The sequence below is a fragment of the Manacus vitellinus genome, unplaced genomic scaffold, assembly GCF_001715985.3.
Source record: "Manacus vitellinus isolate BGI_N305 unplaced genomic scaffold, ASM171598v3 scaffold_12_pilon, whole genome shotgun sequence".
In the NCBI taxonomy this organism is placed as follows: Eukaryota; Metazoa; Chordata; class Aves; order Passeriformes; family Pipridae; genus Manacus; species Manacus vitellinus.
In genome coordinates, this window is record NW_021938949.1 from 5,167,348 (window position 1) to 5,193,724 (window position 26,377).

Consider the following 26,377-nt stretch of genomic DNA (forward strand, 5'->3'; position numbering starts at 1 on the left):
GGGCAGGTGATAAGCAGAATGACTTCGTGCCCTTTCCCCTCTTTTCCCCAGAGCTTGGTTATTCCTCATGCCCTTATCAAATCCAATGACCCTACTGGGAACCAGCTCCTCGGGTCCTCCTCATCCTCTTCCCCTTTCCTGCCTACTTGTCAATTTATTCTGACTGGCTCAGACCAAGCTACTAATTAATTTTGCTCATTAACCAAAATAAAAATCTCACCAATGATAACAAGTTCCAGTCAAATTAATTCTTCGTGGAAGACCAGGCACTTTGCAGCTCCTTGGCAGCGACATCTCCCGTACCCAGCAGGGCCTGGCACAGGGCTGGACATGGGGGCAGAGCTGGACCATCCCTGGAAGTGCTCAAGGCCAAGTTGGATGGGGCTTGGAGCAACCTGGTCTGGTGGAAGGTGTCCCTGCCCATGGCAGGGGATGAAATGAGAGGCACTTTAAGTCCCTTCCGACCCAAACCACTCCATGATTTAGACATGTAACACACCTGTCTTCACCCAGGTACCTTCCCACCAAACTAAACCTCCAGGTGAATGTATTCAGCAAGAATTAGAGCAGGAATATCCCCTTCCTTCCACACCATTTGATCTGAGCAGCAAGAGGGAAAAGCTCCGAGTGCAGGAGCAAAAGGCAGGGAAGACAAAAGGCAGGGAAGCTCCCTGCAGCCTCCTCACAGGGAGAAGGCACAGGCAGAGATGAGTCAACGTTGTGCAAACAGTCTAAAAATAAAACCGGTTTATTGCAGATAAATGATGCCATAAAATGTATTTCACTGGCCATTTAGCAGGTGTTGATCATAAATATTTGGGATTAAAAATAAACTTCTGTTTGCCTTGCCACTGTGTTTTTGTTTGTGTCTCTCCCACCTTCCCCGAGCTCCTGTTGGCAGCGATGGATCAGCCCCGAGGCTGCTGTAATCAGAGTTGAACAGGTAAGGGAGACAAAATACCTGCTTCCTGCTACCTCCCAGCAGCACTGGATGTCCATCCACTCCCTTTCCCAGGCAGCAGCACAGGGATCTGCTGCAGGAGCCCAGAGCCAGGGTGATGGGCAATGGGCATGGCAGGAGATCCAGCCCGAGGTATCCCTGTCACAGCTGCCTGGCAGCTTTTCCCAGGAGAAGGGGAGCCCCCCGTTGCTCTCTCATTCCACAGGGCTCAATTCCCACTCACACAAGTGTGGAGGCAATCCCTAGGGAATCGAGGGCACGCAGACACTCCAAGAGTTCTCTGGGAGCCAATGGACCAGGAGCCAGGCAGCCTGTTCAGCTCATGGTACAGAGCTTGATTCAGAAGCTCTCAGTGACAGAGCTCCAAGTAGTTTGGATTTTTCCAACCCCTGGCTCTTTCTGGGAATGAAGAAAACATAAATCCCTCAGCTTCCTGACGTGCCTTCAGCACAGGGGTCAGTGCTAAAGGGACACCAGGAATGGTTCTTCTGGAGCTGGGATCCAACCTGGGCACAGCACCTGCGAGAGATGACGTCAGTGATCATCAGGCACATGTCCTTCCTCCCTGTGAGGCTTCCCATTAGTCTCATCACAAATCACAGGATCAGGACAAGTCCAGGAGAGGAGGTGAATGTTTTAGGTGGCCAAGAGAAGCAGCAGCCTCGTTAAATAACACCCGTGGACTCGCCGTGATCCACAGGCTTTCATTATGCTTGGAAACCAAACTCTCTGATGGATCGTTAATTAAGTTTTCCAGCAGGATAAAAACACTTCCTTGCTTGGGATTTCGTTCTGCTCACGAAGATTAAAAGTGCAGCCAATTAGAACAAGGCTGGCGTGCAAGGGAGGAAAGACTAAAAGGTCTTGTCATGGCTGGGAGGGGACAGAGCCCTTCCAGAGGCAGGTACAGATGACTCACGGCTGCTGAAAAAGCCTCCTGCTGTCTCTCTGTCATGGGGAAGGTCTCCCAGTGCTGATAGAATTCCTTCAGCACCTGTTTATCACTTGCCAGGCAACAAAAAAATTCCTTAAATTGGCTCTTAGCAAGCTCCAAGGTAGCTGGTAGCCAAATGCAGTGTTAATTAAACAGCCTCACTAACTGCTCCAGACAGCTGCTCCAAAACTGCTTTATTTCCCCCCATATAATTTTCAGTTCAAATGAATTATTTTCTCTGAAGCATTTCTGAAGGGCAGGGGGGAAAGGATAAAATTTCAGGCGTTCCCTCCCATCCCTCCTGCTTTTCTCTCCCATTCTTCTCTTGGCCAAATTTGTTTGGCCTGAAAAATCGAGTTGAGATAGATACTGACAGAGAATACATTTATTGGAACATGGAAGGCATTTTTCAGCATGAAATGTAATGGTAGTTTACTTTCAGTCCAATATAGAATCCCAGAGTGGTTTGGATTGGAAAGGACCTTAAAAACCACCTCGTTCACCCACTGCCATGGGCAGGGCCATCAGTATTTATCCACACCAGCCCTTTCAGCAGAAAAGGGTGTCTTGGTGCTGCAATGAATAGCCCATGGTGTGGCACTGCAGGGAGCCAAAGCAGCACAGCCACCTCCACCAGTATGCCAAAGGGAGGGAAAAAGGAGACAGTGGACAAGGACAAGGACTGAGGCCATAAATCTCTGCTCAGCCCATCCAGGAAAGGGCTCCAACTGGCTACAGCGGGAAACCCAAACAGGTGCCGAGCCAGGGCTTCCTTCTTTCCTCCCGTCCTTCCCCAGAGGGTCTGGCAGCAACCAGATGCCCCACAAATTCCTCACAGCGAGGGGAACGTGGTGTGGGATGGAGAAAGGAGGCGAAGGGATGAACCGTGGCAGATGGTGGCCGGGCTGGTGAGTCTCCGTGGCGCTGACGTGCGCGTGGGCAGCAAAGATTCCTGGCAGGAGCAGTGGCACGACCACGGTCCCAAAGGGCCAGCACTGTCACATCACCAGGCCAACACCGTCGTGTCACCAGCCCAGCCCCATCACGTTGTGGTCCCTGCAGGGAAACAAGAAGTCCCGGGCAGCAGATTTCGGCAGTTCCAGCTCTGCAAAGTCTCGGCGCATTCGTCCACCTTGTTTACACACTAAACTCACCTCCTTCCTTTTAATTAGCGCGTTCTCATTAAACCAACCCCATCCCGTTTCCTCCCCTTCCCTCCCACAGCGTGGCAGCCGCATTCAGACTCCAGAATTAGGGAGGCGTTTATCCTTACATCCATAAGGAATAATCACCGTGCTGTGGACACTAACAGCCCCACTGGCCTCCCCCTCTCCTCATCAGCTTGGCTCATTGGGTGACCCTCCGGAGACCACAAAATTCATCACTATTCCCACTTTTCCTCCCTGGAAACACCTCGTGGCTCTGGCCCTCGCCCAGGAGCCGGAGCTGCTTCGGCTCGGCCAGCAGCATCATCTAGTGGCCGTGGCCTCGACACCACGGAATCATGGAATACCCTGAGCTGGGAGGGACCCACAAGGATCATCGAGTCCAACTCCTGGCCCTGCACAGGACACCCCAAAATCCCACCATGAGCCTGAGAGCGTTGTCCAAGCACTCCTTGGACTGACAGGCTTGGGACCAGCTGCTGGGAAGGCTGGCGCTGATATTGATATTAAATAAAAAAATATCAACAGACGTTGATATTAAATAAAAAATAACGCCAGGAATTCTAAATGTGGGGCAGTGCGAGGATAAAGGGGAAGCGGGCGGCGGGGCTGCCAAGGGGTGAGGGGCTGCGGACCGGCCGTGCTGAGGGCAGCGAGGCTGTCCCGAGTGACACAGGGCTGTCTCGGGGGTGACGGGGGTGGTCGGGCCGAGTTTTGGGGCGGTTTTGGAGGCGGTTTTGGGGCGCGGCAGCCCCGCGAAGCGAGGGGGTGGGGAGCGGGGCGCGGGGGAAGCGGTCCGCCGCGCGCCCCGTCCGTCCCCATGGCAACGGGCGCGGCCGCCATGGCGCGCCGCCCAGCGTGTGTTCCTGCTGGCCGTGAGCGGGGAGATCGAGAGCGGGCAGGTGGGTGAGACCGCGGGAGACCGAGTGCGGGCAGGTGGGTGACACACCGGGGACACCCCCGGGACGCCCTCGGGATGCAGGACAGGCCCCCGGCACCGACAGCGCGGAGCCAGGTCCTCGGTCCCGTGTCCGCCCGGCGGGATGAGACTCTGCCTCCGGACCCTGCCCGGCTTCAGCCACCTCCCCAACCCAGCCGAACCCACTCTGGCTGCAACACCCCCTAACTCAGCTCGACCTCAGCCCGTCTAAGCCTGCCCGGCCTCAGCCGCCCCAAACCCAGCCAGTCCTAAGTCCCCCTGACCAGCCCGGCCTCGGCCCCTGGACCCCTCCCAGTCTCAGCCCCCTGAACCCAGCCCAGCCTCAGCACCCCTTAAACCATCCCAATCTCAGCCCCCCTGAGCCTGCCTGGCCTCAGCCCCTTGACCCATCCCAGTCTCAGCCTCCCCAAACCCAGTCTGTCCTCAGCCCCTCCAAATCCTGGCTGCCCTCAGCTCTGCCCTCAGCACTGTTCCTTGGGCAGACCCTCACCCCCGAAATCCCCACTGACACCCCCCCTCTCTCCCACAGTTCCCTGGATTCGATGACCTCTACTGCAAGTTCTGCTTCGTCTACGGCCAGGACTGGGTTCCCACCGCGGTACAGCCCCACTGTGCCCCCCACACCCCCATCCTGGGGGCTGCCAGGCCCCCCTCAGCCCCCAGCTGACTCCACCTTCCCCCCACAGGGTCTGGAGGAGGGAATCTCCCAGATCACCTCCAAGAGCGACGTCTCGCCCACCACGCTCGTGTGGAACTTCCCCATCGACATCACCTTCAAGAGCACCAACCCTTTTGGCTGTGAGTGCTGGGGGGGGATTTCCAGCCCCCAGACCAGCCCCTCCTCTCACACCTCCTTCCTTGCAGGGCCACAGATTGTGCTGAGTGTTTACGGGCCTGACTTCTTCGGACACGACGTGGTCAGAGGTTATGGAGCTGTTCACGTGCCCTTCACACCTGGAAGGTGAGTGACAACCTGTCTTTCAGGACTGAAACAGATTTTTGTCCCAGTTACTCTGTTGTTTCAGAAACAAAAATGCTCCCGTGTCTCCTCATCACACCTTGTCTGTATGGTATAAAGGGCTCGGATTTTCTAGAAGCCCCTGACCATCAAAATAATTTTTGTTAGTCCTGTGAACACCTGTAAAGCCAAAACTGGCCTGTAAAAAGCCCAGATATGAAGCACAGTAAATTGCCTCTCCCCCATCATTCTCAGCACTCAATAAGCTTTCATTCCCACCTCTGGAAATGGAGGAATGTACACTGTTCCTATGCAAACAAACCCTTCCTTCTTGGAAGGAAAAGTATCCCACCTCGAGATGTTCAGTGTTCTGACGTGTCTGAAATTCTGGTGCCTTTATAAATATAAAACCCCTTGCTCTTTGCTCCATTTCTGAAGTTCTCTGGGTCTCTTTTTGCTTCAGGCACAGAAGAACCATTGCTATGTTTGTTCCAGAGTCCACATCGAGGCTGCAGCAGTTTACAAGGTAATAATTAATGACTTTATGTTTTTAAAGTCCCTCTTGCCCTTAGTCACAAAGGCATGTCCAGCAAATCACTGGTGCAGATGTGAATATTCTGTACCATAACCGGGTAGTTTTGTGGTTTGTAGGTAAAATCACATTTTTAGCTGTCTAGGTATTTTGAAAAGCTTTCTGAAGACATGTTAACTACCTATTGACTGTACTGAACTTACTACCTAAATCTTTTTAGGGTGTTTTTTTGAAGCACAGCCCCATTAAGAGCAACCTGGAAAGCAAAGAACATGGAAAAACAATTCCCATTCTACCTTTTCTCCCATCTGGAACGCATCTGCTGTAACCTTTATCTTGTTCACACACACACACACATCCTTCCAAGAGCAGTCTGTCCACAGCAACTGAGGGTATTGAGGTTTTTCCCTTGCACAATATTGTCAGGATTCAGCTGATTTCTTCTCTTTCTGATTCCCTTTTTGTAGGCCCTACACTAATTTGTCTATTTTTCTGTGTATTCAAAGTGTCCAAGCCTCTCTGGTTCTCTGGGTGATCAAGAGTGAATCAGTTCCAACAATTCCTTTGCCACAGGAGGATTCTGTCTAGCCCAGAAATAACCTGGATTCACCATCATGTGCATTAAATTAGTTTTGGGTTTATTTTTTTTTTCCTTAGAGAGACAAAATTGAGCTTTGATCGAAGTAGATAATAAAGTGAATCAAGCTTCCAAACTCTGCTGCAAGCCAAAGCTGGGAGTCTGATCAACCCCTCTGTGTGTTTTTGGCATGCATGTAATGAACTGGATCAATGTCAACAATCCAGTTGGTTATTTTCTGTGTTCTTCTCCAAGCTGGCTCACAGGGAGACGCCCGGAATTTACTGACCCCAAAGTTGTGGCACAGGGAGAGGGACGAGAAGGTGAGTCCTGGCTTAAGCTTGGCCGTCCACCTTCGGGTGGGAAAAGCAGCTGAGAACGATCCTCCTTGGATATCTGAGCCCAACAGCCACTGAAAAACCTCCTCTGATTGGATTTATTCCCATCATCTCTCTTGCAGTGACGAGGGTGAGATCCCAGGGCTTTGTGACCATTTCCTTCAACATCATGACCAAGGACCTGAAGAAGTTGGGCTACGACGTGACCCCCAGTGACCTGCAGAGCCCCTCCCTGGGGCCTGGGGCCCAAGGGCTCCCCAAGTACTGAACTGTGCCAGGAGGTGCTCAAAAGGCTCACAGAGAAGTTGAGCACTTTGTGGCTTTTTAGGGAAAGGTGGAGCTGGTTAAACTGAGAGAATTATTCCTAAAGAAGCACAAGCCCATGAGGCTTTGGAATAACTACCAAGTACAGTCCTCTCAGTAAGTTACAGGTTGAAGTATTATGTAAATTAATGCCATCAGATAATATTCAGCATTTTTATGAGCAGTATCAGACTGTCTCACAGTCTGGGACAAAATGTTTTTATAACAGCCTTTTGTACACTTTTTATATCAATAATGAAATGGAAAGTTCACGGTTGCAGCAGTTTCCCTGTGGTTAAAAAATCAAGATGCAATCAACAGCAAACCCTGTTCTTTTGAGTAATTTGGGGGTTTTTTTGTGGTACAAATGGGGAACTGAAATTATTGCACCTTCCAAAAACAGACCAGTGAAATGCATCCCCCTCTGAGCATTTCTTTTAGGCTGAATAAACCCAATTGTCTAAATATATTTATTTGTCTTTCTGCTGCTCGGGGCTTTTGTTTGTCCTCTAAATCATCCAGGCTCTGCTCTTACAGGCACAGGAGAGAAAGAAGTGCATGTAACAATGGAATGACTAATTGCTTAGTCATCTTCAGATTGAATTTTGGGCATGTAACCTCTTGTGTTTGACTGCAAATCCCAGGAGGTGCCTGGGAGAGTGAGGATACCACCCTAGAAGTGAACTACCAAGACCTCAAACTGTAGAAACACAAGTAATAAAACACAGTGAGGAACCACAAAGCCTCCAGGACAAAGACTCCAGGCAGAGATTGTTCTTATTTCGTGCTGAGCAGCGAGATTGAATAAATAGCATTTCTGAAAACATCATGTGATCACTGTGGGAGCATTAGCACCTTTGATACGATGTATAAATGCTTTTCCAAATGTGGTTAAGGATGATTTTTCATCTCTTACATTTTTCCTGTCTTGCTTTTGTTGACTCCACGCTTCCAGTAAAGCTCCTCCACCAGTTGTTTTGACAGATCATGTAATCTCTGAACTGAGTCATGTTGGAATCCAAATTAATAAATATTTCCTCTTGGCTCAGAGGAGGCAAAAGGAATTTTGTTTCCTTTTCAGAAGTATTTGGGAAGCAGTTCTCTACAGTAGCAGGATAAATATCTGTGTTTGGAACACTCCAGAGGCAAACACTGAACCTACTACTGCTGAAACATCCATTTTCCCTTGAGCACAGTTACCTGCCCCCATTCCAGCTGGAGCAAAACTGCCCCACAGAGTTCCCAGGCACAAGGAACCTGTTAAACCCCAGTGCCCACAAGGACACACCGAATTTATTCACACACAGCTCTGCATCCTGGTGCTACAACACCCTGAACTCCTCCTGTTGGATGTTTAACCCCACTGAGACCAACCAGACCCACCCCAGCTTCCCCCTTCCCAGCCAAGCTGCCAGGACCCTTGGAAAAGTTAAAGCAGTGAAAAGCAAAGATCTAAAAAAGCAAAAATCCTAAACTCCAGAAGCCAGGATTTGAGGCACTGTAAGATATTTAGGATGCTCTACAAGCAGATCCCACACTGCCACCTGCATTATTAGGGGGGTTTTTTGCTTATTTTCTCTGGGTTTAGTTGGATTTGGGGTTTTTTTCAACACATCCTGAGCACATCTAAGACCCTCACCCACCTTTCCCGAGGTTTGTGTTCAGCCTGTGAGTGCTCAGCTCCGACACAGCTCAGCCCTCACCCCCGGGCACGCTGGGGGGATGTTTTCAGCCAGCCCTTCCCGAGTCCAGCACCATTCCTTTGTTCCCAGAGGCTGCCGTTGATATTCCCTGTCTGGGAAGCTGTCCCTGCTGGAAGCCTTTGGTCCTCAGGTGTGGCAGAGCATTTTACCCTGGGGAGAATCTCTGCTGCTTCCTGTAGCAAGGAAGGGGTTAATGACTCTTAAATGGTCCTTGCAGTTAAAGGTTGGAAGGACCCAGTAAACCCCAGTAAAACCCAGCCTTGCTGCAGCAGAGGCTTGCAGTGATTTCCTCTCACCCATCTCCAGGCAGCTGTAGCACCCTGCTCGTTTCCTGGTTAATCATTCTCCCTTCTATTCAAACCTGGACTGGAATTCCCAGCCCCGGGTGGCACAGAGGGTGGCACGAGGCTCTCAGCTGCTGCTGGAGCTCCTGTTTTGTTACTCTGAAATCTCTCCCAGGCACTGAAATTGGACATTATCCTCCTAATTCCAGATGGGCAGGAAAAAAACCTTCATTGAGAACGTGTGTCCTGACACAGGAGGGGCTTCAGCTATCCCAAAGTGGAGAGGGACCCTCTGGAAGCAAAGGAAGGCTGGGAGATATTTGGGGACTGTGCAGCAGCTCCCTTTGCTCTCCTGGCCTGGAGAAGCTCTGGACCGTCCTCACTCCATGGGGGTTTTCCTGCTCTCACCCTGGGAAGGAAACAGCCAAGGACACGGATCAAACAGCAGCTCGGGGACCAAACCTTCCAGAAAAAGGAAAATCATTGGGATAGTCCTTAGGAACTGTTATTTACAGCCTCTTCTACCAAAACTAGGAATAGCAGCATCAGCTCCTGCCCTCTCGTGGCAGTTCCCAACCTTTAGGAAGGTGTTGGAGGAGAGGCTGAATGAAGGACGGCCACGTTTTTCCTGTTCTCCATGGAAATTAGTGCAGCGGTGCCTGCTGCCCTGGCACTGCCCCTTGTCCCGAGAGCACGGGGCAAACACCTCCCGGCGCCGCAGGGAACGGGACTGAGCCAGGAACGCGAGCATCCCTGAGCGCTGGAGAGCCCGGCTCTGCCCCCGGGGCAGCCAGGCTGCTTTACACCAGCAGCACTGCTGGGAATTATCTCCATCTGAAAATGAGCTGGATTAGAGCTGACAGCGACTGCCCCCCAGCAGCAGTGCCGGGTCAGGAGCAGGAGCCTCCTGTGAAACGCTCAAAAAAAAAAAAAAAATAAAAAAAAAAAAGAGTCAGAAAAATAAAACAGAGAAGCACAGAGCAGCCAGATTTGAAGAAAATTGGAGCTGCAGCTTCAACTCTACCCAGGGTTGTGCCATTTCAGCCCCAGGATGAGCTGTTCATGGCAAGGTCACTGTAGCATTGTGCCAGGACCTGATGCTGGAGATAAAGGAGGATAAATCCAGGTCTGTGGGGTCCCAGGAGGACAGAACAGTTGGAGGGTCCTGGACATCAGGACCCACCAGCACCAGGGAGAACCAGCAGGAACCCCCACCCTGGGCCTGTCCCTTTGGCCTGGCAGTGCCAGATGGCACCGAGCAGCAGCTGGATGGGCAGGGGGCTCTGCAGAGCCCACACAGGACATGTCCAGGCTGTCCCTGGGACACTCTCGAGGATCTGAGCCCCCCATGAGGGCCCCTCACTCGTGCACCACCACCCAGCCCAGCTGGAGACCCGAGGCCCAGGCACACCAGCAGCCAACAACATCCATTTGGAATGTCTTCCAGGCCATGCAACCCCTCAGCAGGAGCACAGCAAAGAGCTGGGCAAAAGCCACCACCCAATGCACACCCCACAAGGGATTTCAGCCCCTTTCCCTTTCTCATCAGGAGGACACCCCCAGGGGGCTGTTCCACCAGCTGAGGAGTCCTCTGGGAGTCAAACGCGGGTGAGACCAAACCCCAAGGGCCGAGACACTCGTGGGTGTTTGCAAATCAGGAACAACCTCCATGTTTGGAGCACAGGAAGAAAAAGAACCCCCAAACCAGAGCTCCCACCCCCCTGCAGAGCACCCACCACCCTCCACTGCAGCTGGGGAGCACAGGACAGGAGGTGGGGAGGGCCTGAGACAACACTTTTCCAGTACCTGGCCATCTTCAGGACACAAATCCCTTAGGAACCATCCTTTGGGCATGGAAACCAGGCCTGAGCCCCCAGGAGGGAGGGTAAAACACAACCTGCTTTCCCAGCAGGATGGGAGGGATTCAGCCTCGTCCTTCAGGGGGAAGAGCAGCAGACGCACGTAACTGCTGCAAGGCTGCTATTTTTATACCTCTATTCAGGCCAGGATATTTAAGGACCCAAATTCACCTCAGAGAATATCACTACATTTAGTGCCAGACTTGTTAATGAAGATATTAAAAAAGGAAAAAAAAAAAATAAAAAAACAACCAAACAAAAAATCACCACCATGACCCAACACAACCCCAGGCAGCCCACGGGCTCCGAGGGCTCCGTGTGTGCTGCTACACCGAGGCAGAACTGGCCCCCTGGACCTCGGATAAACCACCAAATTGCATTCCCAAGCCAAAAGAAAGCCCTTTAGAAAGAACACGGACCCCACTGCTGCCTGATTTTGACAGGTTCCAGGACAGGAAGGGGACAAGGAAGGTGTCTAATGATTTTCCATCTTCAGCATTCCTGGAGGTGGCTCAGCCACAGAACTGTGGGGAATTCCACGGGGTGGATGGGTGGGACAACTCCATGCTGAGTCAGCATCCTGTGAAGGATCTTTGCCTCCATCTGCTCCAGCAGCCAGGCATGTTCTCCTCCAGCCCCTGACCAAGCCAGCTCTGGGTGTTGATCCCAGGGCAGCTGGCAGAGTGAGTGGGTTCACCACAGGGTTATCACTCAGCTCATCAGCACCCCTGAAATCTGTGTCTCTGCTCCAGCAACAGTTCCCCGGGCTGGATGGAGCTCTGATCCAATCTCCAGCAGCTCCAGTGGTTAAACAGGGCTGAAACCCACGATGCCATTCCTGCCTGGGAGGATCTCTAAGCAATCAAGGTGCAAAGCTGGCAGCTCCCATGTCCCAGAGAGGTTTCCTGTCAGGCAGCAGCAGGCAGGGAGCTGGGAAGACAAACTCCACCTTCATTACAGCTTTATTCGGGCGATTTGAGACGTCATTGATTTTCCTTCACCTGAGAACAGGAACATATTTGCTGAACAAGTGCTGGGAACAGGTCAGGCAGCACATCCAGGCTGTGGAAGTGAGTGCAGGCTGATCATGGAATGCTCTGGACAAGGGCCTAGAATGACAGGACAAGGGGAATGGCTTCCCAGTGACAGAGGGCAGGGTTAGATGGGATATTGGGAAGAAATCCTCCCTGTGAGCATGGTAAGGTCCTGGCACAGGTTGCCCAGAGAAGCTGTGGCTGCCCCATCCCTGCAAGTGTCCAAGGCCAGGTTGGACAGGGCTTGGAGCAACCTGGGATAGTGGAAGGTGTCCCTGCCCATGAAATTTTTCCTAATCACTCAGGGAGATAGTTACCAAACACATGAAGGTCCCACAACTCCACCCAGGTCTGGTACAGCCCTGGGCTCCCCCCTGCAAAGCCAGAGGATGTGCTGTGCCCCCCCAAGGCTCCCCACACTCCCCCATCCATGATTTATTATTTCACCCTCTGCAAAGCACCGGGCTGGCTTACTCTGGGAGGATTCCAACTCCCTATTGATCACCAGACTGCTGCTAATTAACTGCCCTCATGAGAACTGGCACCAAGGGGAACCTCCCACTCCTTGAAACCTCAAGTCTTCCACAATTACAGGGTACGATCGACCGACAGCAAAACAGAGACAGGACTGCTACTGCCATGTACAACAGTGGCTCTTCACCATTCCCAGTCCTGAGCTCCCAGACAAACACCTGTCCTTAGGAAATCCATATTCACTCACGTCCCAACTCACAAATGGGGAGGAGATGGCCTGGGAGGCAGATGACAGGTAACCACGAAAAGGTGGAAGTTTTAAACGTGAGGGGCTGCATCAATCGCGGTGGTTCCCCGAAATGCAGACTGCAGGGAGCTCTGCAGGGGTCTTGCCAAAGCCAGAGCACGAGCTGGTCCAAGGCCTTTCCTCACAGTTCCATGAAAAAGAGCAGAAGGGGCAGAACTGCAACACTCAGCCCAGCACAAACAAGGGGCAACATGAACGTTCTCAGCACAAACACTTTGGCAACAGCAGCACAGAGGAGGAGCCTGGAGATAACACCTTATCCACAGTCCTCGTCCTCTGCACAGCAGCAAATCCACCCCCCTGCACAGGAGAGCAGGAGGAAACGTGGGATGGGGGGGAGCAGCTCGCCCAAGGTCAGCAGAAACCTCCCCCACAGCCACCACATCTCCTCTCACCACGGGATTTATCAGCTCAGGATCCCTCGGCAACCCCTCGGCTCTGCCGGTATCCAACTCCTTCAGAAGAGGTTAGAGAGTCACCACACTTCCACTTTGATCCCTTCCTGTGTTTTCCCTGTAGAGAGCAGCTTCAGTTTAAAATGTGCAATGCCAGTAGTAGAATCATAAAATCCCAGAATGGTTTGGGTTGGAAGGGACCTTAAAGCCCATCCAGTTCCACCCCCTGCCATGGGCAGGGACACCTTCCATTGGCCCAGGTTGCTCCAAGCCCTGTCCAACCTGGCCCTGGACACTTCCAGGGATCCAGGAGCAGTCACAGCTTCTCTGGGCAATCTGTGCCAGGGCCTCCCCACCCTCACAGGGAAGGATTCCTTCCCAATATCCCATCTAACCCTGCCCTCTGGCAGTTTAAAATCATAAACCGTGAAGTAAGTGCTGATCACACAGAGAGACCAGTCAGAGGAGAGAGAAAAACACACACAGAGCCCTCCAGTGAGGAGCAGGGAACATCCATCCCCTCTGGAAAAACCAGAGGTACAAAAGCCAACAGGTACCTGGTTCCTGGGCTGCCGCTCCTGGCCCAGAGGTTTTCCTGTTTTCCTCACTGGCCTGGACATAGAAGCAAAATGACTCCAAGGCCTGAGCAGAGGTGATCTTGTTCTCCAGGGAAACAGGAGCTTGCTTGCCCAGCACCCCCAGCCAGCTCTGGACCACGGGGATGGAACCAAAACAGAGGCTTTTCTCCCCAAAGCCACCTTTCCTGCAGTCAGGGCTCCAGCCCCTCTGCAGCCTCAGCATTAATGAGTGATCATTGATTAGTGATCAGCCTGATTGGCAGCAAACAAACGCCAGGGAACCTGGAGGGGCTCTGGAGAGGCAGCTCTTGACAGCGCCTGCTAATGAAGTGCCCTTCAATTAAACCAGCCAGAATTAGAAGCTGGAATCACTTCCCAGCTGGAAGCAGCTCCCTGCTCCCCACAGACAGGGCCATGTGATCCACGGGACAGAGCCAAGGCTGCAGGAAGGGCAAGACTGAGCTACAAAGATTGGAAGCAAGGGCTCCTCAAGGCAGTTCTGTCACAGCTCCCCAACCCTCATTCCACAAACTCCTTCCCCAGATTCCTGCCTGGACATAAATCCAGCGAGGCAGCACCCGATGATCCCTCCACTGTTGTGGAGCTGTTTCAGGGGCAACGTGGCTTAAAGAAGGAATTCAGTCACCTGCAACACAACAAGTCTTCATTTTTATTGAGTTAGTAAGGTCTCAACTGCTCCCGAGCTCAGCGAGCTATAGAAACCCTCCTCTCTCCCAGCCAGAGCAGCCTGTCCCGGGAAAGTGCTGGATGCATCCAAGGAATCCCATCGCCAGCGCACAAGCAGCATCGCCCAGTCACGGTGAGATTTCTCCTGGCACCACAGGCCTTAAATCAGCTCCACCAATCCACCAGCTCCACCAATCCACCAGCTCCCTGGAAAAACTGAACCCGAGCGCGGCGGCGCCGGGGTTTGGTTGGGCCGGGGTTAGAAACGCCACGCAGAGGCTTGGAAAAAGCAACACGGCTGGAATATAAGCAATACAATTTTAATTCTGACCAGTCACCTACAAACCCCGTGTCTTTCCACTGTTCTGATGGCATTGGTTAAATAGCACATCCGTGACATCGCTTGGGGGGGGTAGGGGGTAGGGGGGGGGAAATGACACAAAGATACAGACATTATGATACAATAGTACAAATGATAAATTATTTATACAGTAAATAATGTCAATAAGTCAGCACAAAGTCGTAAAAAGCAGCCGGCTCCCGGGATTATGAAAAGTTTGGTAAATATTGAAATTGTAACACTTGTGAAGGAAGCGAGTCGTCGTGAGCTTCTGCTGTGAAAAATAAAACCACCTATTTCTCCACAACCTGTGCAATATTCAGACGTACAGTACACGTTAGAAACTGTAACAGCAAAGGGGGAGATGGGGAACAAGAGTTGTCTTGGCTACGGGACTCCAAAAAGACTGTAAACAATACAGCCCACCACGGTTTTTCCTTCCCTGTCCCCTCCATGGAGTTTAGTTTCTCTATAGTATAAAACTGAATAAATAACTGAGCTTATTTGGGGGGTAAAATTACGCCAAGGGTGGGTTGTTGGTTTATTTGGGTTTTTTTTTTTAGTTTTTTTTTTTTTAGTTTTTTTATTTTACAAAATATTTAACACTTTTCTCTTTGGTCAATTTGACCAGTAAGGCTATTTTGGGCTACTAACTTTTTTAAAAAAAAAAATCAAGAAAAAGAAAAGCACTTTTAGTATTTGCAAGTTGAGAAAAAGAAGGAGAAGAGGGGGAAAATGAGCTTGGAGAAATAGGGCAGAGCGGATGTGATGGGATACACACATGTCCTCCATGCAGGAACATGGGAGGGCGAGGAAGGGGGAAGGATTATCCTGGAGAGGAGTTAAATGATCACAAAAAGAGATGGACAATTTGGGGCACACCCAGGCAGAACCCGCCTCAGTGCCACCCACTCCTGCATGAGGTGGGGACACGGCCCAGCCCAGCAACAAAGATTTACCAAACCAGCCCTTCCTCCTCTTAAACTCATCTCCTGCCACAAGCCCTGTGCCAGGCTGGGCTCTGGGCTTGGTTAGTCTCAGCCTAAAGCTTTACAGCACCAGGATTTGGGCTGTGGCTCCTCCGAGAGCCCTGCCGTGGTTTGTTGTGCCTTAAGTGTCTCTCTCCATATTTAATGTATATTCAATTAAAAGGAACACGGCTCTTGGAGAAGTGACTTGGTAAAAGCAACAATTGGCCAGTCAGCAGTTTCACTAAGCCAGGGCTCCCTACCAGGCCCACAGCACAGTTTTATCAAGTCATGTAGATTATTTCATCACTTTAAATGCTTACTCTCAACCCCACCTTCGCCTCCAAAAAGTTACCCAGGATGTGGTCAGGACTTCTGGCTGAACAGTGCCCCATCCAACTGCAATTCAGGAGACACACTAAGGGAAAAAAACATCGAGTGGCCTCGATTCCACTGTTGAGAAAATCAAACTGGAAAAATAAATCTTGCCACAGATCAGCTGGAAAGCACTTCCCCCCCCCCCATCTGCAAGAATCACACCCTTCCTGGTCTACACCTCTCAGTAACTTCAACAACAACAAAAAGTAAAGTCTTTTTTCCTTATTCTGAAAGGCAACATGAATGGGTTTTGTTTTGTTTTTAAAGACATACTGGCTGTGGACAGCAATTCTCTTTCCTCCTATATAAAAACGAGAGCAGATGAATATTGGGGCTCCTCCTCGCCAATTCCACAGTATCCAAGAGGATCCCACAATCTGCATAGAAACATCCACACACTTAGCATTCCGCACACTAACAGAGCTACACTGACCTACACAGCTAAAATCTGTGATTGTACCCTAAATTTGATAGTCTCTCAGCCTCCCCTTCCCACCAGGAGACAGATCCCAGTCCCTTCCGGCGGCACACGGCTCCGGCACGCCACGACACACAACTCTGGCCACTTCTTTGTGGTTTGTTCTCTGGTTTTCCACCCCCCCTCCTAATCAGGGAAAAGGCCACCAAGATGCACCAATCCATGCAGAGATGCCCCCAAGGCAGGAGCGAGCGCTGGGCCATCCCTGCCCACTGGGCCATCCCTGCCCACTGGGCCATCCCTGCCCACGGATATTTGGGAGCAGAGTCGGCCACGCTGTGCTGGGTCTGCACCAGAACCCCTGAGCGTGGGGCGGTGCCGAGGAGTCCAGACATGCCAGTGAAAAAGGGACAGTTCAGCTCCCAGGGAACAGTTTTTCTCTGGAGTGCACCTTCCATCGGGAAAAATTAGTCGATAAAATTAAACGAGTCGGGGTTTGTACATCAGGATTTTTAACAGCTCAAGAAGTATTACAAGGAAAAAAAAAAAACACACCACCAGCCTCTCTTGTGATGTTGTTCATCAAGGCTAAAAGTCTGTCCAGTCTGGGGGGGGTCAGGAAACGGGAACAAATCAAGGGAAAGGCGACTTTAGTGTTTTTTCTTTTTAATGTAGTCTTAAATCATGTTACGCTCAAATTCAATTCTTCTAAAAATAATTAGTCACGAGGATTTGTTTTTGATTTGCATTATGAATATTTCATTTAAAAGTAAATATTTTAGTGTTAATCTTCCCTTTTAAACTCTCTTTACAGAAACAAAGAGCTAAAACCATAAATAAGAGGGCATTAAAACCATAAAAATGACATTTGCCAATATCTTAATTTTTTCAGCCAGACTTGATAAATCTATCAAAACCAGACAGTTAAATAAGAACCACATTATAAAAATTAGCAAAAAAAGGACTATTAGGTAACTCTGCAAACTCAAATATGAAACTGTACTAAACAAAATATGTGCAAAAGTATACAAGAGTAACTGCATATAGCAAGGTTAAGCCTGAATTAGTTTTAAAGCTTGCCCCGGTGAAACTGAATTCATTGTCCCACTGTATTTCATTTTTTTTTGTCCTTTTTTTGTCTTTTCTTTTTTTTTTTTTTTTTCCTTTTCTTTCAACTCACATTGTAAGTCAAATAAAAACAAAATACACATGGAAAAAACTTCCAAAGAAGCTGGTACTGGACAAGCACAGAGCAGGACACTCACTCAGCACGAGTGCAGCCACTCACAGAGAGTTCCAGGAGTCCTTAGAGTAGTGTACAAATTCAACACTGCACGACAGCACACGGCATATCGACAACTCGAGCGTGTTCTTGGGTGTTTAGTCTGGGGTTTTTGTGTTATTTTCCTTTAGAGACAAGCTTGTTTTCTCGGTCACACCTCAGATACCACAAGCAGTGCGAGTTCGCAATGTTTTAATGCATAAAAACCAGCCACCTGGGCCCTCCGGATCGTTCTCTTTCTAAGAGTAAGGACTATGGGTGAACCAACAGTCTAGAACTGTGTGTAGTTATGTGCAAAACATTCACTAGCACTCGGAATCTCAGGTCTATCATATGGGCATAGGAAGTGACAGATGCAGGTAAATAGTAATTTCAGGATCCAGCACATGATCTGACATCTACAAAATAGCCAACGGAGTTTAAAATGGCAGGTTCTCTCCCTAGAAAGTGTATTGAAATGATTAACAAAGTAACAAAATGGGCAGAAATCTAACTTTGGTGAAAAGTCTGAACATTTTCACATGATGCTCAACAAGCCAAAGTAAGGTACCATCTGTAGCAAAGACTAGATTTAGATTAACTGGTAAGTAGAGACAACTCTTCAAAGATCATAACTGTAAACTGCAAATCTACTTCCAAGTCTCTCACACACCGTTCAGTCCACACAGGCCACGTTCGTTCCGCTGTAAAGACTTCAGCCTGGAAACACTAGGAAAAGAAAAGTTCCTTTAATTGGGTCTTTATAGGAGGAAAGGGTTAGTTGTATTTGCAGACTGGGAGGCTGACGGCGGGATTCCTGTACTGTGGAGAGGTTGGGGCATTGATCCTGCAATGCTCAGCCCCTGGCCCATCCTGGTGATGGAGGCCACGGTGCCCATCGCCGGGAGCGGTGCCATTCCCACGGGCACGGGGGCCATGGAAGACAGAGGTATTGGCTCCATGCTCATCGGGGGCACGGCACTGAAGGAAGGGCTGGTTCCCATCACGGGACTCGCTCTCATCTGGTTCAGGGTGAGCGGCTGAGGCTGATTCACCTGGAAGGGGTTGATTGGAGTCGGGGCTGTAGCGGCGCCTGGTTTGCAGGGAAGAGGGAAAGAGATGGCACTGACATCAACACCAGGGTCTGGCAATCGTCTTTTCTGGCCAAGAATGTACCCTTTGTTCATTCCCATATGCTCCCAAACCCAAAACACCCCGGGGAGAACCTGCCTGCATGCCATTCACCAAATTCCCTGGTGCACCAGTACAGTCTGTTTCCTCGAACCCATCACTCCCACAAAACATCCCTTCCCTGACCAACAGTTTCCACTTCTGATAGACAGAGATGTTGCAAATTTGGTTACCTGGAACATGCCTAACCATGACACCCAGGTCTCTAATTTACAGTTTTTAAATGCTATTTAAAATTTGCATTGGGGAAGAGACCTGCAGGCTCTGTGTGTTCCTTTACTGCAGATTAAACTGATAGAGAGTAGGGTTTGGATATTGGGAAGAAAATCCTCCCCGTGAGGGTGGGGAGGCCCTGGCACAGGTTGCCCAGAGAAGCTGTGGCTGCCCCATCCCTGCAAGTGTCCAAGCCCAGGTTGGACGGGGCTTGGAGCAACCTGGGCTAGTGGAAGGTGTCCCTGCCCATGGCAGGGGGTGGAACTGGATGATCTTTAGGATCCCTTCCCAACTCTTCTGTGATTCTCTGATTTGCACATTTGCCTCACAACCTCACCAGCCAACTCCATTTTCGTGTTTCTGGCACCGAGTTTGGACAAGAATTCACAAAGTAAACAACTTGTTTCCGAATTGCAGCGGTGCTAGAAAAAGCAGAGAGTAACTTTCCCAGCGTTTGAGGTTCCCTGGATTGCTGCCAACCCTGCAAATTCCTTTTACCATCCGTGCACAGCGTTATTTGGATGGCCCAGTGACCCCTCACAAACTTTTTGTAGTAACCGGTAACGGCAGATACACAGATTTCCTCTCAGCGCTCACTGCCAAGGCTGCTCAGAATCACTGCCTTTTTCCTGCTCAAGGAGTTTAATAAACTTGACTTCCCCCCACACACACACTGGAAGAGTGAAGAAAATCCATCCTGAAAGAGAATTTCAAGGTGTTTTTCACCATATGAGCAACACACAGAAATTTCAGCACACGTTTCAGCTTTTAAAAAGTACGTGTTCCACGTGTTTAGTGTCACCATCTAAGTCTGGTCTAAGTAAGGGCTCACTTCTAACAAGCCCAGTTTACAGGAGAACTGCAACAGCCTGTTTTTTTTTTTCCATATACACTGAGAATGTGTTTTCAGATGAGAACTGGTTTATTGTGCCAGCCTGGAGACAGCCTGACAGCAACCCACTGAATTTTGCTCTCTGGAACCTCAGGCTGCAGGCAGATAATCCAGAGAGTGCAAGGGCAAAAGGGGAAGGGAAACTGCTGGAACCAAGCTCAGCTGCAGACAAAGAGCAGAAAGTCTGTGCTTTCAGGGACTGTCACCATGCTGGGTGAGTCCAGGATGCCTCTCTGAGACCTTCCTGCTCTCAGCCATGACCTGCTGCCTGAAGCAACCAAGAAAAACAAACCCCAAACTCCTTCCTTTAAATCCACCAGGACTGAGTTATGCACAGTTTTCCTACAGGGAGGGAAAGCTAAAACAGAAACGTGGAGGGTTGTGCAGAGACAGACCTGGTGCCAAGAATGGATTCAGTGAAGTAACAGGTTGTGGTGGCTTAGACACCAGAGAATCCAGGTTCACCAGAGCAGCATTGGGGCCCAAAAAGGACTCCGGGGTTTTCCGAGCTGCACTTTGTTTTCCTGATGTCCCACTCGAGTGCTGGGAATCAAAGAGATCAGGACTTGTGGTACCGCTATGCTGAGATGGCAAAGTGGAACCTGATTCAGCTGAAACAACACAAAGAGACAAACAAAACTTCCCATTAATCCACACAGCCAAGCAGAGAAAACCCTGAAGTGTCTGACAGCAGGAATGTTTAGTTCTAACGCTGGGATTAGTCAAGCTGGAGCGTGTCAGGGACACCCTTAGCATGCAAGCAGACAAATGTTCTGTAGGAGAGCATGAAAAAGCTGCAGTCAGAGGTGCAGAGCTCTACTGAAGGCGTTCCCTGCTTTGCCCTGATGAGCATTCCCACAGCTCTGCTGCTCCAGGTGGGACTCAGAGGCTCCAAGGAAAAGATACTCAAAAGCCTTGGCTTCTGCCCTGGCCCTACACCACTGCTGTGCCCTTCCTAGCTGGATTCCACCCAGGTTTGATGTTCAAAAAGCCCAGCTGGGCATTAGTCACTGTTCTTTCAGGCAGAACCATCCTGAGAGCACACAGTATCACAGCCCTGACACTGAGGGTCTGGCAATTTGGATTTAGTCACTAATGACCAAAAGAAAAATAAATCAGAGCATTCATAGAAGTGTATTTTCTCATCTTCCTACTAGAATTTACACATGAGAGGAATTCAGTCAGCATGGTTCTGTTTGACTCTCTGAGCACAAGCCCTGCTCCAAACTCGTTGGATACTGGGAATTTAAAATCCAAATAAATTTCTGGGTCAATGCAGCCAAAGGTTACACAGTGCAATTCTATGGATTACAGTGCAAAAGGCCCATTCCCCACAAGTTCATGCACAGGCCAAAACCTGAACAACAAGCTTTTACTGCTGCATTACCACCAGCTTTAATCCTTCCCTTTGTGAAAGCTGATTTTTGTTTTCTAATAAAATTTAAGAAGAGAGACATTTGTTGCTGTGACTATCACCCAACCTGTCCACATGCTAAGAACTGGATTCGTACCTGGCTTTTTGGAAGTTCGAAGTGTGTCAAATTCAGAAAAATCATCTTTAACTGTACCATTCAAATTACTGAAGAGGTCAAAAGATGTACTTCCTGTTCAAAACAACAAGACAGCCCTGTCATTAACATATCTTCGGTTGCATCCCACACCTGATCCTCCTGGAAGCAATTCCTAACCCATTTGTGTTACCAAGACTGTTGGGTTCCAGGGCAGCACTTGGAGTGGTCCTGGAGTTACCCAGGAGCTGGGAGAAGGATAATGTCACAAAATTGTCCTTTCTTACAGAATTAAACAACTAATTTAGAGCAGTTTGCTTTTAAATCAGTGTAGGGCACACCTTGAGCATGCTGGGGTTTGGTTGATTGTCTGCACTAGAGAAAGCAGATATTGCTGCAGAAGGAGAAATGGATTTACAGCCTGAACTATCAAGTGTTAATCGGCCCTCAAGTAAAACACGTTCTGAACAGAGTTCCAAAGCCAAATTTAGCACTGTTATAGCTTCAGTGATGATTTGACTTGTGCTTCCCAAGTGAAAAGGAGGAGAAATGCAATAGCAAAGGTTGCTGAGATGGCAAAGCCCCGTTAGCTGAAGCACCAGCACTTGCCCAGAGTTCACAACCATTGAAAACATCACCATTTCAAAATTCCACACTCTTACCTCAGAATGGAGGCAGCAAACCCAAACCCAAATGACCAGCAATCACACTCCTGAAAAGCTTTAAAGTTTGTGTGGCGTTTTCAATTAGTTGAAATGTTTTTCTAACTTAGTTTTCACCTTTAACACATTTCAAGCAAATACAAAGGTCCAAAAAGAGCACAAAAAGACAAAACCCCGAGAAAACAAGTGATGATTGAGTATAAAAACAACACTTAAGAAGAACAAAGTTAAAGACTCTCATTCTCACAATGATCCAATTATTGCCCTTTGCCCAGTGGAAAGCTGATTAGACAACTTTTAGCAGTACTCAGATTCCTTTGTTTGTTATGTGCTGGGATGAAGGACTGGCAGAAAATGCATTTGGGATGCATTTAGCCACGGTGCTGATATGAAAATAGCAGGTATTAAGACTCATCAAGGTTGCATTAGTTACAGAGCATGAACAGACAATTACATCAGCACCTTGGTACCCAGGGCTCAGGGATCACTTCACACCCTCAGTCTGAAGGAACAAACCCTCATTTGCACCTCCAGAAGTCTCCTCGGAGCCTGGAGCTGCTCGACCTGTCAATCTACATCTGCAGAGACATCCATCTGCAGAGCTGTTTATCATGATGAAAGCTTAAATTATAGGATCGTTCATTGCCAGAAATTAAGTCCTTGTCTAATTAAAGATCAAACCCAAGAGCAGCAGCAGTCCTGAGGGCTCAGCAGGCAGCCACAAACACCAAGAGGAGAATGTAGAAGGGACAGAGCACGAAGCAGCACCACGAATTCAGAGCTCTAAGTCAGAATAATTACATTTGATTTTCTTTTTCCTGCTAGTTATTACAACTCCCTTTTATCTTACAGAGCAGTTCTGCACACTGTTCAGCACCCAGCTGCTTTGAACCACACAGTGCAAGAACATCATCGGGGTTTCTCCTCATTACTCAAATAACATGAGATTGTTTCTCACCAGAAGTAGAGAGAGGTTTGTTTGCAGGTGCTGGTCCCCAGGGATCCACAGAAGGTTTTGCTGCAGTAGAAGACGACTGAGCAGGAGCCCAAGGGTCATTTTTGGACAGAGGCTGAGCTGTGGATCCTGCTGGTGCTGCCCAAGGGTCAACGGAAGCAGCTGGTTTGGCACCTGCAAAAAGAGTCAGCGGGAACCCCAGTGAGTCCAGCTTCACTTTGGAAAGCTTTCCTGGGAGATTAACCTCTCTTATGTGCCTTTACTGCCAATTAACACTGAACATAAACAGGTGAAGCAGTTCAGCACCAGGAACACTGACAACTCTCAGCACCAATGTCACACGCCCTGAACAACAAGCACCAGGAAATTCTGTGCAAGGCAGATGAATAAACAAATCCCCCCCTTTCAAACTGAATAAAAATATCTGCAGTTCCAACAAGAAAATAAACATGCTTTTGTTACAGACACTGTCACCACAACTGACAATACCTGACTAGAGGTGACCTAAATCACAGGGTCTATTTATGAGCTCAGGGGTAAGTTTAGAAAAAGCCCAGAGGTAAAAGGTATGAGATACAAAACACTAACACTTGGAGAAAGACAACAAAGATGCAATGTTTTCCAACTCTTTTAACCATACTGTTATTTTTTAAAAACATAATCAGCTTCCCTGAGCCAGCTGTGCTTTTTTTTCCCGTGTGTAAGCACTCCTGACACAGATCTGAGCTTCCACTGATATCCCTTATTATTTTCTTTAACCCAAAGCCTGTATGTTCAGGATTCTCGTTTTTATTGAAAATTTGTGACAACTCTTCGTTCCCACAAATTCAGTGACCAAATTGCTTCAGGTTGTGCACGAGGGTAGGGGGAAATTTAAGACCAAACAAAGGAGAAGGAAAAGAGAAGGAAACTCCTCTCATCATTTACAATTTCCTGCCAGGTTTTTCTTCTTCCTCCCCAGCCTAATTTATTGCTTTTCAGCAAAGCAATTCTGTTCTTGTTTCTACCAATATTTTAAGTTATTAAACCCCAGGAATACTGAGGCAAATCCCACGTTCCTTTTGCAGTGGCCCAGGTGGGTGCTGGAAGGTCATTCTTGCTTGGGCCTGACATCCATCCCCCTCCTGGAGCACCAGGAATGGGAGCCCAGCACTTCCCAGGCACATCCTGCACAACTGATCAGTGATCAACTCCCTCCAAACCAGGCAGGACATGCAAATATTTCCTCTTCCCTATGAACCTTCTCGGCAGGAATGGTTTAATTCCATTTAACTGAGGACTGTGTAAGAGCAGTTCAGGATCAGCCCCACGTGCACAACCATTATCTTTAACCACCACGTGGCTTTCAAGTGACAACTGAGAATTATTTTGAGTTTTCCAAACTACATACAACCCCCCTTGGCATGACAATATTCTCATAAACCAATTCAGTGCTGCACACAATGGCACAAATCCCAATTTGCTGGGTTTTGTTTCGTCAACAGGCCCACGGTCTCGCTGCAGCTCCGCACCAGGAAATGCCAGAACTCTCCAAGGAAGCCAAACTATTCCCACACCAGTACTTACATTTCCTTTATCTGCCCTCAGCGCTGAGCTACAGCAATGCCCCACCAGAAATGCTAATGACAGCATTTCCCATCAACTGAAGCTTCCCAAAATGTCTTTTCCTTCATAAAGGGAGTGCAGGAAATGAGAGAGTTTGGGAAGATCCCTTCGCGGAGCTTCCACCAGCTCCACTGGAACACCACAGCACATGCAGGACTCGAGAAATACAGTTTAATGAATGACTCTTTTTATCAGAAAACTCCTAAATCTTTTATCTTCAGGACTATCCTTGGGAGCCAAGAAACCAGCAAGCTGGAGTAAGGGGTTGTGCTGTGGTGGAATAAAGTTGGAGGCATTGACAAAGAACACTACAGCCAAAACTGATGGAAGGGAAATCCTGTCAGAGGGTGACAGACAAAGCAGAAGAATTGAAGAAAGTCGGATTTTGTTTGTTTTTAACCATGGAAAAATACATTGAATAGCCCCAGGGTCCAAAACTTGGGCTTCTTCTGATTTCCTGTCACCAAAAGAAAAACAGATGACACTTAAGAATGATGACCTGCAGCTGGCCCAGCAGCTTTGTAGGTGCCTTAAATGCCACCATGAGGAGGGGAAATAACCCCAAACAAGGCATTTCATTATTGAACTTCAACATTTTCATCAGGAACCTGATGGTGATGTGTTGAATGCTGATGTAAATGACTTTGAAGCACTTTAAAGAAGAGGTTGTAGAACCACCAGCCTGAAGTACAATGGACAGAATGCACACACAAAAACCCAGCTGTTTAAAAAGAGTGGAATTTCCATTTGTTTCTGCTTGGAAATGAATTGGGGAATGTCAGTTCTAGAGTATGGGAACCAATCAAGATGGACTAATACCCGAGCGTGACACCGGACACGGAGGAACTTTGAAAAGCTCAACATCAAAAAGCAAAACCCTTTAAATAACATTCCTCCTGGCAGTTTTCTCCTTACCAAATGATTGCCACGGGTCAGAGGCAGGAGCTGTAACTGTGGATCCTCCCCAGGGATCAGTTTGGTTTGCAACAGCGGGAGGTCCCCACGGCTCCGTTTTCGGCGGGGCCGGTGCCGAGGAGGGCAGGGCATCCATCAGGTCCAACAAAGTGGTGTGCTGAGGGCAGGAATAATCTGAGCTTTAATCAAGAGCATTGTCACTCTGAAGTACAAACCCATGAGAGTGAAGAGGCAATTATTATTTTTTTTTTCCTTTTACACACCTGCATTGACTAGTAGTTCGAAATTTAACCCACACGGAAGAAGCTTTAAAGCTACACAACAAAGCAATCCCAAAAGCATACAAGAGCTCAGTATTAAGCTATTTTGTGTTACTGTATTTCAGCTTTTGGCAGCATAACCGGGAGTTTCTTAGTCGAAGGCACTACCTCCTTCTTTTTGGGAATTTTAATTGTGTCTCTGCGACTCTCCTCCAGAGCCATCTGTAATCTCAGATCATCTCCGCGTCTGAGGCGCTCCTCCTGCAAAGGAAATCAACACTGGTGATATAGACCATGAGCCTGCACTGGGCTGCTGCTCCCTCCAGGAATCCAACCCCTGGGCAGGACACCTCCAGGGAAGGCCTGGCCAGCCCTCCCTGCCACCGCTGCTGGGATTATTTGCTCGAATTTGGACATGACTGAGAGAGGGAGAGGAATTTTCTTGCGGTTCTTGCCTCAACCAGAGGTCAGGAGCACCCCGACCCCGGAACACCAGCGGTGTCATCACAATCCAGTCTGCTGATTGACATTTACCCTCGTGTTGTTTTATTCCTGATGGGAATATAAATGTAACATTCTTTCCAAAACTCAGCTTCTAGGTAGAAACACCACAGAACTTCGAGTAAACAGCCCCTTTTTAAATGATCACCATGATTTGGAACCACTGACGGTTGTGGGGAACTAAACTCTAATTTCCCTGGCTTTTCTCAGCTTCCCTCCACACTGATACAAGTGTTAGAAAGAACACCAAGGGAATCAGTCGAGCCAACTCCCTGTAATT

The 26,377-nt window shown here is 49.0% G+C and overlaps 2 protein-coding genes and 1 long non-coding RNA gene across 8 annotated transcripts in view; 1 reads left to right on the plus strand and 2 right to left on the minus strand.

Annotated features, from left to right (window-relative positions):
• Positions 1-1,413: 1,413 nt before the first annotated feature.
• On the minus strand, positions 1,414-4,851 carry LOC115307109. The gene is made up of 3 exons (XR_003915560.1): positions 4,717-4,851; positions 2,744-2,951; positions 1,414-1,480 (listed from the first exon to the last, which is right to left on the minus strand). It is a non-coding gene; the product is annotated as an uncharacterized LOC115307109 (long non-coding RNA).
• Positions 3,882-7,533, plus strand: B9D1 (B9 domain containing 1). Its single transcript, XM_018067623.2, is given in 8 exon segments — positions 3,882-3,905; positions 3,907-3,963; positions 4,531-4,599; positions 4,688-4,799; positions 4,866-4,962; positions 5,423-5,485; positions 6,324-6,391; positions 6,529-7,533. Coding segments are annotated over 8 exon segments (636 nt in total). The 3' UTR covers positions 6,675-7,533.
• Positions 7,534-16,628: 9,095 nt separating this feature from the next.
• Positions 16,629-26,377, minus strand: part of EPN2 (epsin 2) — a 35,953-nt gene continuing 26,204 nt past the window's right edge. For 5 of the 6 annotated variants that reach the window (XM_018089262.2, XM_018089263.2, XM_018089261.2 and 2 more), the window contains exons 4-9: positions 25,765-25,857; positions 25,337-25,493; positions 22,820-22,990; positions 21,203-21,295; positions 20,087-20,302; positions 16,629-18,488 (exon numbers count right to left, since the gene is read on the minus strand). In XM_018089262.2, coding sequence (XP_017944751.1) covers positions 18,157-18,488; positions 20,087-20,302; positions 21,203-21,295; positions 22,820-22,990; positions 25,337-25,493; positions 25,765-25,857 — 1,062 coding nt within the window. In that variant the 3' untranslated portion in view covers positions 16,629-18,156. The remainder of the gene's footprint in view (positions 18,489-20,086; positions 20,303-21,202; positions 21,296-22,819; positions 22,991-25,336; positions 25,494-25,764; positions 25,858-26,377) is intronic. The other variant, XM_018089265.2, reaches the window with a different exon arrangement.